The sequence below is a fragment of the Phaethon lepturus genome, unplaced genomic scaffold (genome assembly GCF_000687285.1).
Source record: "Phaethon lepturus isolate BGI_N335 unplaced genomic scaffold, ASM68728v1 scaffold27092, whole genome shotgun sequence".
Taxonomy (NCBI): domain Eukaryota; kingdom Metazoa; phylum Chordata; class Aves; order Phaethontiformes; family Phaethontidae; genus Phaethon; species Phaethon lepturus.
In genome coordinates, this window is record NW_010521621.1 from 566 (window position 1) to 14,186 (window position 13,621).

At 49.6% G+C, this 13,621-nt stretch overlaps 1 protein-coding gene across 1 annotated transcript; it reads left to right on the forward strand.

Moving 5' to 3' along the window:
• Positions 1-1,587: 1,587 nt before the first annotated feature.
• Positions 1,588-13,313, forward strand: FAM134A (family with sequence similarity 134, member A). The gene is made up of 8 exons (XM_010281590.1): positions 1,588-1,688; positions 6,501-6,531; positions 7,277-7,412; positions 8,757-8,841; positions 9,618-9,755; positions 10,088-10,182; positions 11,114-11,249; positions 12,000-13,313. Exons 1-8 carry the CDS (start codon positions 1,625-1,627, stop codon positions 12,728-12,730), a joined length of 1,416 nt encoding a protein of 471 aa, XP_010279892.1. The 5' UTR covers positions 1,588-1,624; the 3' UTR covers positions 12,731-13,313.
• The last annotated feature ends 308 nt before the right edge of the window (positions 13,314-13,621 follow it).

The following is a 13,621-nucleotide window of genomic DNA, read 5'->3' on the forward strand; positions in this document are numbered from 1 at the left end:
GTTGCAGATGAAATAGGAAGGGACAGATGCAGAAGTCAGAAAAGAGGAAAGTATGTGACCAAACATACTTTGAAGTCGCTCTGAGGAGGCCACTTACATTCTGCTCCCTCATCCATATGATTATCAGAGGCGTACATGGTAGCTGGGTACTTAAATGGTTTTGAACTCCTCTACCAGCTGGAAAGGTCTGAATGCACAGCTTTGAAGTTTGTGGGATGGGGAGAGGCATGCCATGAGATGGCAGGGCTGGTAGACAATGACGGCTAAGGGACCGTGCGTAAAAAGGTCGAGATGAACAGAGAATGCCCAGAATAGAGGACGGCTGAGAGAGATTTAAATATCACAGAGTGGGAGGAATTATTTACGGTCCCGTCGAGGATTTAGCCAGCATCCTTTAACTGCAATCCATAAATGAGGCGGAATAGGAGAAAATTCTTCCAGAGCTGACGCATTAAGCTACAGAATTGTTGTCTTGTGAGAACGGATAAAAACGTTGTTTAGGTCATTACAGGTCCTGTAAGCCTTTGGAAAGCATGCGGCTTTCATTCTGTACTGCCCAGTGAGACGGATCTGTCTTCCAAGTGCTCTGCCCCTGACCGTGCCTTGGTGGGGAGCACAGCCCTTCCCCGCACTGCACAGCGAGATGCTCTTCAACTCTGATCAGTTTGATGCATTTGAGATAGTTATTGGCAAATACTTGCTGAAGAGGAGCAAGGTAAAATAGCAGAGTGACTTTTCCTTTCTGGAAAGGAGTTTTCATTAAAGGAGAGAGGGTGAATGCATTTTCCTGGCAGTTGTTTTTGGAGAGACTTAAAAAGATCTCCTCTGAGCTTGAGGGAAGTGCTGATGCTCTTGTTTGGAGGAAAGGAGCAATGCAGACAGACACTGCTGGCACAAGCACCACCCTGGAACCTTTGCAGTTGAATCTATATGGAGTGGGGAGATAAACTCTTTGATGGTGGGATTACATGTCTGTGTATGAGTAGTGTTGCGTGAGCTGGTGTTTGGCTCAAGCCAATGTGTTGTTGAGGGACGTGAAAGGTTTTACGATAGAGTCAAGTGAGCAATTGAGCCATTTAAGTGCTAGTCTCTGATTAAACGGGGAGAGGTTTGTGATAAAAGAACGGGCATCTAGAAGCAGGTACAGGATGTGTTTTGGTGCTACCTGTGGGTAATGCTGGACCTTGTGATGATGCGTAGGACTAAGTTTTCAGCAAACAGGATAATTCTCAACCAGTCTTCTGCTACAGCAATCTGTATTTATGTTATCTAGAGCCTCCACCTTGAGGATTCAGAAGGACTTGTACAAGGGAGCATTAGCCTTGTTTTACAACCGAAGGAGGAGCTCAGGAGCAGGGGAGGAGAGTGCTGGGAGATGGCAGGTAGTCAGCTGTCTAGTGGTGGGCAAAGGCACCATTTGATAACGTGCTGTGGCGGGGGTGGGTGTCTGCAGAGTACAATGCTTGCTGCAGTGGCTGGTAGCAGTCTGCTCTGCTGTACACTGAGCCGTATCTGTTTGCTCATGAAGAGCAGTAACTTGCCACCTTTTTCCTGCCTAACAATGTGTCATTTGATTTCTAGGTTGTTTTCCTCCACCTCCCTGAGACCCCTCTTTCTCCTCAGCATGTCCCTTCTTGGCATCCTCTTGCTGGAGAAGTGGAAGCCCAGGTTCCTGTTTGATTTTTCAGGTATGTGATGAGTAGCAGTGTAGCTAGTGACAGAGTTCTAGTGTTACCAGCTGCTGGGCGATGGCCACAGCCAGTTCTTTCCTGGCTCTCTCATACATCGTGTAAGTCCTGTTCTTACAGTAACTGCAGGCTTTGGTACTGGTGCTGCTTCTTGCCTATTTGTGTCAGAGTATTAGGATGTATCCTAATACTTAGGATGTATCCTAATACTCTGGGCATGGGGAGAATTGCTCCCAGGGCTGAGAAGTTCTGGGAGCAGCTAATTTTGAGAGTGACTAAGGGGGCCCAGCTAGCTTGTCAGGGAAGCTGGTGACAGGGATGATGCAGTGTTTCTGCTATGTCCTTTCCCTCCTGCAAATGTTGTGGCGAAAAGATCATTCCAGGTCGGAGCAAATAGGCCCAGCTGAGCTGGGGGAAGGAAACGGGGGGTTGAAGTGTATTGGTTTTAGTGAAGTGCAGCATGGGCTTATGCCCTGAAAGAGGCAGAGCAGATGAGAGCCACTTCTTGTGGCAGGTAGCAGAGTGGATGATGAGGTCTGACAGCAGGGACAGTTAGTATATTGTACCTGTACTGAAGAGCATCTGGTCTCCAGCTAGTAGGTGAGTCTGATCACTTCACTTATCTTTCTCATTTATTGAAGGGTCTTTGCCGACATTAGACACAAAAGCAACAAGAGGAACAGCCTTAGAACGTTGATAGGCGTGGATTGGCTGCTGTCTGCTTTGAGTGCCTCCTTCATTGGAATTTATTAAACCACTGGACCCAGACCTGCCTACTGCATCTACTGCTGCTGTTCAAAGGCAGCTTGGGGCCCTCCATCCCTGCCCCGCTACTCTAGGGAGGCTTTCTGAATGAAAGCCCCTCTATATGTGTGTTTGTAAGGTGCCCTTTATTTGACCTAAAGGGGTACTGACTTAAAGGGTGCTTTCACAGAAGTCCTGATAAGATTAGATATGTTTCAGCTGTAGGCTTGAAACTGTTTGCTTTGTGTGGTTCAGGTAACTAGGCAGCCGAACTGGACTGGCCAATTTAATTTCCTGCTTATTCAACATTGGATTTTTAAGGGAATAGTTTAAAGCCAACCCAAAATATCTCACTTGAAACATGTCCAGAAATGCACAAGCCTGGTGTCCAATACAGAATGGTGTCATTGAGGCAGGTGGGGGTAGAATCAATCCAGCAAGTACCAGGCCTGTAAAAGTTGTATTATCACAGAAGAAATAGGAAATCCATACTGAAATCAATTTATATGATGCAGAGCAGTGAGGGATAAAAAAGAAAAACAAACAAAACAACGCACCAGGGGTTAGGTTCATCCTGTGTCATCAGCTCTGCAAGAAGTCAGTGCACATCCTACTGAGCCACTCCTCAGTGATGTCCTTCCCCATATTTCACTCCTTGCTGCTTTTCTGCTGCTGACAGCGAAGAACAGGGACACCTTTCTGATGTGCCTGGTTAGATCACAGCCCTGATTTTGACACGGTCCACTGGACCATGTTTCCTCAGCCTCCACAAGGAAGGAGTAGTGCTCTGCGTTCCTGAGGGGCCGCCTGTTGAATTGGCACTGTGGAATACTTAAGGGTTCTTGTGTGGTTCTCGCTTCCTGCTGGAGCAGAGCTGTAGCTTTGTGGCTTTCCTCCTCAGTGCTTCCTGTAAGCCTTTCCAGGAGCTTTTGGAAGTAGGTCAGTACCACACCTTCAAGAGTCGGCACGTATATACACAAACCTCAGCTTGTGGCAGTTCTGTATGTCTCAGGTGACTGCTTATAACATCACTTCTGAAGGAATGCTAAAACCTCAGCGTATATTTTGCAGTTACTCACACACTGTGATCAGGGATGCACTAACAGCAGCAAGATGCCCAACCTTTCTAGGTCCTGTCAGAAAGGACTGCATATTTTCAGCTCACGCACAGGGTATTTTCTCCATATGTAACCACCTCTGTGTGGGGTTCCACTTAAATATTGTTTAAGGACTTAAGAAGCACCTCTACTTTCTCCTGAAAATGGGCATCAAGTAGGGTTGTTTTCTGTACTGTTGTTGGGCAGCTGTGTTTTGGTCAGCATTGGAGAGTGTAACATGAGAGAGCTTTAGCAAAGCCTGCGTTGCAATTGAACGCTGGTACTCCTTAAAAAGGGCCCCTGCTTTCTAGCTAAAGTTTACACACAGATGAAGAATGCCTCTTCAGGAAGTGTTGAAAACCTGTAAGAGCCAAGGAATCCATCAGCGATAATTTGTCAGTACCAACGTGTAACCTAAACTCCTGCGCGGCTGACTGGTCTCCCAGAAGAGTCTGGTGTACGTCAAGTGGTTTGTATTAACCCACAATCTGGTGTGAAATGCCGACAGCAAGATTTCAGCCAGTTATTGATGATCTGAGGCCAGCTGTGGGTATCGGGCTTGCTGGCTTAGTTTTACTGGTGCTAGACAGTATTGCAGCACAGGTTGGAGTTAAGTCTTACCTAAGTGAACATGTCCTGTCAGAAATGCTCTAGGTTTTTTGTGGTTGGGCTGTTCCTCCAACTGGTGTAAGACTCCAGTGTTTTGGTATGGACAGAAGGCAGACTACTCCACTGCAGGAAACAAGATACTGTTGATTTTAAAGACAGATTGTGTTTTTCCGGATAGTTGAAATCACGTGAACACTCAGCAGCCTGCTGAAACCTTCTGCAGCTCCCCAAAGTGTCTCTGAAACCTTCCGAAGCAACTGAGGAGAATTGTTTCACTCCCTCTGCTGGCATATTTTGGATGGCTTGCATTACTGCAGCCAGTCGGAGAGGAGTGGGATTCCTGTGCCACCCCGCTTACTGTGTTGCTGGCACATCTGTCCAGCAGAGTATGGTGAGCATCCCAGCACCTCATTTGCTAGCTGGTACAACCAGTATAGCCAGCTGTCACAGACAGGCCAGTGCCAGATGTAGTTTATTTGGTGATTTAGTGCAGGTAATAGCTGAGGTTTTGAGATATAGCTGGATTTCTGCATGCTGCGATTAAGCAGCTTTAGATTCCTGAGCACAATAACAAAATAGAGCAACAGCGGTCACGCGAGAGAAGCTACCGCCCCGTGGGGGTGGAGCTGCATCCATAACATTCACTTCACACCCTGAGCTCCCTTTGTGAGCAGTGCTCGCCAGCTGCCCCAGCCGCTGTGCCGAACAGTTGTGGGCAGAGGAGCGGATGGGCAGCCCAATCTGAGAGCAGTTGACTCCTCTTGTCAGGCCCGATTACTGGAAATCTGGGTCACGCTCTCAAAGAATTGCCTCCTCCCCTGGGCGGATGGCCTCCCGCTCCACTGCACCATGCGAGCCGGCTGGTGCGGTGCCTGCAGCGGTAGGAGGAGTCTGACATACTTGGCCCAACATCCTGTGTCTTGGGAGAATGGTGGCAAGGCTGCTACGAGCAGTTGCTCTCTTCTGCGGCTTGAACTGGAGTCTGAAGTCTCGCTGGGTGTTGGCAGTGACAGATGTTCACCTCTTCTGTGCGTTTCCCTGGGGGAGTTGTTGCTGCTCTTGGGCTTTGCATCTGGCTGATGACTCCAGGGAGGATTCAGACCCCTTTTTGCTCACGTCACATTTTTAAGCCCATTTCCAACAAGTAGCCTGGATTTTGAACATAGCCTTCCTACATTTATTTTAGTCCTGTTTATGTGGTGACATGCAGTGTGGGGCATAGGGTCCCACTGATTTTCAGAACCTCTTGAACAGCCTGAATCAAGTTTGCTGTGGGCCAGACAGCATCAAAGATGTACCTGTCCCTACCAGCTTTAGGACATTAGGCTCAAAGGGCCTTTACAGCGTGATCAGGGCGTGTTGAACACAGGAGACTTATAAAGGCTATGTTGCTGCAAGAGCTTTGGTTGAGCCCTGTACATCCCCAGACACTGGTCAGCTAGCCAGGACACTGAAATCCATGGGTAGCCAGGCTCATGAGTTCCAGTTGCCATAGAAATATTTGGGGTTTTTTTCCCTCTATGTATCTAAAGACAGAGCTTTATATTTTTATTAATCATATGTGACCTCTGCCATTGAAACACTGCTCCTCCCTTCAGTACTGCATGGACTAAGTCCATGGGCTGGGTGCAGAGAGGAATAGGAGAAGCTTTCCCTTGCTCTTACCCAGACTGCCAGACCTTAGTAGTGTAGTTATATCTGTGCCTGGCACAAAGGGCTGTCAGGGGACATAAAGCAGCCCTAAAATTAGATAATTATACACAAAATGGCTATTTGTTGCTTAATTCTGTGGGCAAGGATAGAGACAGCAGGGAGATCTCTGGCATTTGTACACAGCATCCTGCCAGGGACTGTGGTCTGGGCCGGACAGTGGGAAATGCAGCTCAGACCTGCTAGTGCCATGTTGAGCTCTGACGTGGGAGCTGAAGCTTTGCCCAGCTGAGGGACCATGCTGGCAGCCCTCTGTGAATGACAAGGGCTAGGCAGCTGCCCTGGGGGTGGCACTGCCCAGACGAATGGGATGCTGGGGCAAACTGTACAGTCCCTGCAGCAGAGAGCCCACGTGCTAGCGGCAGGGTGCACCTTGAATATAAGAGTCATGCCACGTGTTTGCCAACACAGGTTACAAGGTGTGCTGGGGCACCCTGAGACCAGTGCTCTGGCTCCAGGCATGATGCACTGAAGTCTGCACAGCTCAAACTCCAAGCTGGTGATTCCTGCTTGCATGAGAGCACGAAGAAGGTCCTCAGGGTGCATCCCTAGCTGAGGATGATACGTCTCCACCTCTACTCTGTTCAAGTGGTAAAAATGTCGGGTTGTGTTTTTCACTTGGCTGACTTAATCTGCTGTGTTCTCTCTACAGCACAGCCATCGGAGGAGCCAGGAGGGGAGAGGTAAGCTCACTGATGTGTCATGAGAGGGGAGAGTGGATAAGCCTTAATTTAGTGTGGTGATCTCACCTGCCCTTTTTGCTGTTGTGGATAGACTGCATGGCTCCTGCTGTGAAACATTGGTAGCGGTTTCTCCTGCACTGGGAGCTGCTTATCAGCTCAGGAGCCACAGTTTTAGACTCTGGGGAGAGCTAATGTTCTTTCAGTAGCAATAAAGCTCAAGTGCTTCTGATGTTAGGAACTCTCAAGTTTCTTCCCTGGATCTATCCTGGACTATTTTAATAATCCTCCAGAGAGAAGGAGATCCCCAGGACTGACTTTTGCAGGCCATACGTGCTTGTCTGTGGTGATGTGGCTTGCATCCCGTGCGTGGCCATGGTTACAGGTCTGAGCACCACACTCTGGCTACCTCGGACTTGGTGCCAGAGGAGGCCACATGACTAGTTGCACCTCCAGCGCTTCTGTCTGCGTGGCTTTGAGTAAACCACTTTGCATCTTGGCCCTGTGGCACGGGGATGCTGTGGCATGGTTGCTGCTGCTGCTGCTTGGCTCTAGTGTCTCTTGGCTCTCTTCCTGATGAAAAGAAAAAAGTATCTTCAAATCAAGCATCTTCCGTAGTTCAGTTGAAGATGCAGTCAGTATTGTCAAGCTTTTGGTAGGAATCTCTGCTTCCCAGTGCAGCTGTTCCCCCCCTGCAACAAAACAGACCGTGTTCAAAGATTGTCTTCTTGCTCTTGTCTGTCTCTAGTGAGGGGGTGACTTCAGGGGCACAACCTCACCTGCTCAGTGTCCCTGAGCTGTGCCACTGTCTGGCAGAGAGCTGGGTCACCTTCAGGCTGTACCTGCAGGAACTGCTACAGTACAAGAGGCAAAATCCTGCCAAGGTAAGCTGGAGATACCTGCTCTTCTGTGCAGGGGCTTTTGTTTCCATTACTAGTGGCCTAGGAGATGGAAGAATGTCAAATCAATATTTTTACATTTGCTCTCCCTGTTTAACATTTGCTGTTCATTCCTTTCAGACTTTGTGCCATGGGAAGCTTAAATAATGAGTAATTTGCTTCCAGTATTTTTAAACTGGAGCTGAACTTAACCCCTTCTGTGAATGGCTAACTATACTTAGTTTTATTTCTTAGCATGCAAAGGAAGCTCTGAGATTGGGTATGGGGAGGAAAAAAGGCAATCCTACAGTTTCTGCCCCTTTCACAGGCTCCATTCAACCCTTTAAGCTGGTCCTACCTCTTTTGCTAGCCAAGATCGTAGCTAGCCGAGTCCAATTGCAGCAGTGTTTCTGAATGCATGGAAGCTTGTTGTAAACCATGTTCTGATGGCTGTGACATGTTGTTTGGAAAGGATTTGTAGACAGGAGTTGCCTCAGTTCACGAAAAGTAGGACAGACCAGCCAGTAGGATTGTATCAAGCTTGCTGGTGTCCAGTGTGCTGAAAGGAGTGGGTTTCTGTCACTGCTGATTATTCCTCTTCTGCTAAAACACTGTCCCAACTACAGGGAGTAGGAGACCAGGACAAAGATGCCCATAAACTATGAATTCACTGGGAGGACAGCCCTTAGAGGCCCCTAGCTTTTGTGGACCCTTTCCATTATGAATGAAACTCTTCATTCCTGGATTCAGTCGATATTTGAACCTGGCTTGCAGGGTGTCTGTTCTCACTTCTCCTGCTCCCCAGGAGAATGCAGGATGGGCCCTTAGGGCTGCACTGTTACGCTTCCAATTTTTCCAGAGGAGGAAGATCCTGGTCTGGTGGGAGTGTGGGTTCTGCTCATGCTTCTGCGAGCTGGTTTATTCCATAGCTGTGGCACAGCATCTGGTGGCTCTGTAACAGCTTCCTGCCTCCGTCGGGACAGTACAGGCTTCTCTTAAAGTGCTGAGCTCTGCAGGGGAGATGTACTCTAAAACGGCAGTTTGCAATATTCCATCCTAGCCTCAGGGAACATAAGTTACTTCATAAAGAACTGTACAATAAAGTTTTGGTTCATTTTATTGGGGTCTTGGGTTACCTTGGTCTTCCTGTGCTTGAACCTCTAATGCTTACAGCTTAACCCAACCAAGCTGTCTGAACTGTGATCATCAGCATCTGAATGTACTCAGTGCAAAGCTGGTGTACTGAGTTTGTTAGGAGCATCCCTCATTTTGCTCTAACTGGGTTTCCCGCACTGGTTGCGTAGATGTATCTCTGCCTCTTGTCACTTCTGTTTGTTCCTCTCTCTTCAGTTCTGCATGAGTGTCTGTTCAGGCTGCCTGATTCTGGCTGTAGTTGGACACTATGTTCCAGGCATAATGATCTCCTACATCATTTGTGAGTATAAGCAGCTCTCTTGTCTGACTTAAGCTGAAATAAGACCTACCTGTGCTATTGATACGCTGGTAGAAGCATATTTGTGGTTTTCTTGAGGGGATCTGTGCTAGATTATTAATATAGGCAATGTGCTCCGGGAATTCTCTTGCTTTAAGTGTGTGCCTGCAGTACAACTGCAAAGTCAGGAGAGGGAGCCTTCGCTAAAACACTGCTTTTCTCTTCTACCCACGGCTGGGGCTGTGCTGCTGAGGTCCCAGAGAAGCAGGAACCTGCAGTCTCTCAATTCCTAGAGCGGGCAAATCCATATCAAGAGAGTTGTTAAAGCAGCTGCATGTTTAGCAAATAAGACCTTTTTCACTGCATTGTGAGTCCTGCTAACTCTGAAGACTCTTCAGGTGGTCTGCTGCTAGCGCATCTACATATGAGCTCTATGCTGCTACCCTTATAAAAGTTATGGTGATCTTTAGTTTTAATAACCTCATTTCAGGGCCTCTGTTGCATGTAGGGGCTGGGATGCAGTGGCTGAAGGGAGTGCTTATGCTTCATCTTAACATAAATCTGTATCCTAACAGAGATCTGTTAGGAAAACCTGGTTAATCAAGCAGCTTTGGAATGAGTAAGAATAGCCATGGGTGAGGATTTTAGGCAGAATCAGCTGGGAAAGCAAATGCCATTCAACTGTGCTTCCCTTGATGCAGAGTTTCTTGCTGGTGCCCTGTAAAGGGCTGGGTTGTGCTTGGTCTGTCTCTCACACTCCCAGCATCCTCTGTTCGCAGTGCTCAGCATTCTGCTCTGGCCTCTGGTGGTCTACCATGAGCTGATCCAGAGAATGTACACGCGTTTGGAGCCTGTCCTGATGAAACTGGACTACAGTATGAAAGCAGAGACGCTGCACCACAAGCACGAGAAGAAGAGTAAGGACCCAGCTTCACTCTGACTCTTTCTGGTGCCGTGCTCCTGGGATGGAGCCCGAGCAAAGGGCAATGGGAGAGCAGGTCTGCCAACGCTGTGTGGTGAAAGGCTGCAGGGGAAAACAGACTGAAACTTGAGGGCTATGGGGAGATCAACTAGGCAGGTGATCCTGGGAATAGCAAATGAGAGCAACAGATTACAGTTGTCTCTGGGAACCTCAGGCTTCTGGGAAACTTGTGCAGTTTCAGAGGGTGATAGAAGTAGTAGGAAAGTGATGTATGAAAGCAGAAAATGCCATCAGTCTCATGCAAAGCCTTGCTTCTTTTTCTCATAGAGCGACAAGGGAAGAGTGAGCCTGCAACAGGTGATGAGCCAACAGCAGAAACAGAGAGTGAGAGTGAGGCAGAGCTGTCGGGCTTCTCCCCAGTGGTAAGAGCACAAAGAGCTGTGCAGGAACCAGCCCCTCCTCTCTGGTCTGTAGCAGCTTGAGAGTACAGCTGCATTGATAGCAAACAGCAGAGCAACAAGTCATTTTTTTGCAGAATCCCAAGGCGAAAAGGGTATGTTTGATGAAGGCCGTTGTCTCTAATCTGGCTATTGCGAAGTCAGTGCCACAGGGCTGGTGATGCAGTAGCAGGACAGGGCAAGCCATGCTCCAGCCTCCTGCTGGCCTGTCGAATTGCTTTGATGGTTAGGCTTCATGCTCAGAGGATGTGAGTGTCTCCTAAAGAAACCAGCTGCCCCAGTGTACTGTGCAAAGGCTCCTCACCACTGGAAAAGGGAGATGAGCAGCACTGGTGTCTCTTACACAGTGCCCTGCTTGTGGTCATGCTGGGTGGGAGCTTTCTATACGTGCACCACAGAAATGGACTGAATGTCTTCCTTTACAGGAGCTCTGGGCATGTAGCTGGGCTGTGAGATGGGAAGCTTCAGCTTCCAAAGGAATGCAGATACTTAAACCACTGCTACTTATAGAAGGCTTCATTGGGCCCACCATGAATGCAAAAGGGCAGGGGTGTTTTGCTCCTTGGTGATCCCAGGAGAGGAAGAAAGATCAAAGCCTTCTGAGACTCCTACAGGCTGATCCCATCTTGTGCTGGCTCTTTTGGGTTCCTCATTGAGGGCAGGCAAAGCTTCAGGCAGTGAATTATTGCAGGAAAGCCAGGGAGCTGAGACTGTCCTTCCCTGGCAGTGCAAATGAGCACTTTGCACAGTCCCCTTCCACTTTCATACTGTCCTGTGCAGAGTCTCTCCAGCAACTGACTTCTGCCTGGAAGCTCTGGTTTGTGCAGAGGTGCCCGTAGGCTGCACTGGTAGTCAGACACCCAGGAATTTGTCCCTCTGCCTTCATCCCATGCAGGTGGATGTGAAAAAGACTGCCCTGGCACTGTCAATCACAGATTCTGAGCTCTCTGATGAGGAGGCTTCCATCCTGGAGAGTGGGGGCTTTTCTGTTTCAAGGGCAACCACCCCACAGCTGACGGATGTTTCTGAAGGTACGTGATGGGTCACTTTGCTGCCTTCCTGACCCTGAGTGGTTTCTCCCAGAAAAACTGTCCCTCCAACCACAGGGGGAGAACATAGCTATTTGCAGGGGGAGGAGCATTAAAAAGAGGAAGCAGTAATAGCAGTGCAGCATGTCCTGGCTTCATGGCTAAACATGAGCTGATCCTGAGCGGACATCTGCCTCTGATGACTGCCCCACAAGACAATGTTCTCTTGCCACTCCAGCAAGGGAGCAAGGCCATCCACAAAGTCCCACAGAAATAATTGCGTGGTATAGTCACACACCGTATACAATGCTGGGTGAAACAGGTCGGACATCCCACCCTGTCAGATGAACAAGCTCAGAGACAGAGTGGTTAGTGGTGAGGACCATGAATGTAACCACTCGGATGTAGTCACTTGAGTGTCTGGGGAGGAAGAGGCAGGTGACGTGCTGTAAGCACAATTTCCCTGACCCTGTGGGTTGTAGTGGAGGGCTCTAGATGCAGAGAGCATGAGCTGGAGAAGGAAGTCTTCTCTGAGCACAGAGCATGTAGAACAGGATGAGAAATGGGACACACTATGTGAGTCATGCCACTGGGCAAAGGGAATATCTGCAGACCCCTTCCTGCTGTGCTCTCAGAGCTGTGAGGATGCCCAAAAGTGAGCCTTGGCATGTCAGCTGGGGGAAGGTGGGTGGGAGATGTCAGTGCCCTGGGTCGAGGTGAGGGGACCTGCGCCTTAATGCTGGTGCCTTTCAGACCTGGATCAGCAGAGCCTGCACAGCGAGCCAGAGGAGTCATTTTCCAAAGACCTGGCAGAGTTTCCCTCCGTGGAAGAATATCATTCCAGAGACCTGGGACCACAGAGCGATGAAGATGCATTTGGTGTGCCTCTGGGTCCTGAGCTTGCCCACGCTGCCCGTGAGCTGGACTCGGCAGAGAAGGAGGCCGCAGACTCTGACCTCTCCATCCTTCGCCTAGCGTCTCCTCTCCATTTTGTAAATACGCACTTCAATGGGAGCGGGCAAGTGGCAGGAGGCAACGCAGAGCCAAAGACTGTCCCTGCCCCAGGCCTGGGCATCTGCATTGACACGCTGAGCGAGGAGATCGTCACCACTGCCATTACCACGGCGGTGCAGAACACCCTCTCTGCCCTGCTGCGGTCCTCAGAGGCCAGCGAGGGGCCCTCCCTCTCAGAGTTCCTTCCCACCGAGCCCGAAGAGAAACTGAGCTTCCAAGCACAGCTGTCAGAGACCGAAGTGGTGGAGACAGAGACAGCAGCTTCACCGGAGGATGAGGAGGAAGCAGATGACTTTGAGCTACTGGATCAGGGGGAGCTAGAGCAAATGGATGCAGAGTTGGGGCTCAGAGAGGAGCAGGAGGCACAAGAGTCTCCTGCTGCTCCAGCTCCCCCCTCTCCCACACTTGCTGAGCTGCCAAAGCAAGGAGATGAGGAGGAGGCAGTGATGACAGCAGCATCTATGTCTTAGGTCTCCTTTACACACCCCCTTTTCCTCCATCGTCACTGGAAAGAAGGAAGAACTCACACGGTGAACGTGCAGTGGGTTTTTAGATGTTTGTGTTGACTGGGATGGAAATGCGTCAGTGTTAATGTGCTGTGTCTGGAATAACGAATCCTTTCCATCCTTCTAGAGCCCGGCCTTCGCTGGCTGAGCGGGAGACGCCCCTGCCCTGCAGCTGGGGAGGAGCCGGCTCCTAGAAGCCTTACACCACAATCGAAACACCAACCCCAGCAAACGCTTCCTAGTAATGGTGCAGTATTTTGGTCTGTCTTCTGTTTGTCTTTCGTTTTGCACGCAGAGTACCGAGCTAGCTGTAGCTGCTGCTAATACCCACATCCCCAGTAGGACATATGCAATCTTATTTTATTGGGTTTTTAAATGGCTAAAAGTGTAAATAATTTTAACTTTCACTGGTTTCGTTTGGGGGGAGGGATGGGGTGCACAGTCAAATGTGGCTCTCAGGGGCTAGGGGAGGGTAAGGGGTCTTTGGAGGGGAGCAGTGAGGGGACAAAAGCAGATGGGCACTGTGCAGTGAAGATACTCCTTCTGCCAACCGTTGTCATCTTTCACGTCACTGCTGGAACAGGGTGTCAGGTGATACCTGGGTTCTTGAGTCCTGCTACTGGGTGGCTGTGGAGTTCTTTTGCAATCAATGAAGTTTGCTCCTGGCCCTGTTCAGTACTCCAGTTTCTTCTTGCCGTGGCCTCTCCCGGGCATCTCTCGCCGTGCGCACCGCTGACCCCCACCTTCCGTGCTCACTCGGGCACCCTAGGGTGGCACCCGAAGGCTTTGAGGTGTCTGGGAGAGCCGGAGCTCTGCTGCAGAGCAGGGCAGCCGCCTTTTCCCTCTCTTGCGGGG

Bases quoted from the DNA above. Each gene is read 5' to 3' on its own strand.
- FAM134A (XM_010281590.1), top strand. From the start codon at position 1,625: ATGTCCCTTCTTGGCATCCTCTTGCTGGAGAAGTGGAAGCCCAGGTTC. The intron at 6,532-7,276 runs GTAAGCTCACTG...GTCTGTCTCTAG, and splicing joins GAGGAGCCAGGAGGGGAGAG to TGAGGGGGTGACTTCAGGGG. The intron at 11,250-11,999 runs GTACGTGATGGG...GGTGCCTTTCAG, and splicing joins GCTGACGGATGTTTCTGAAG to ACCTGGATCAGCAGAGCCTG.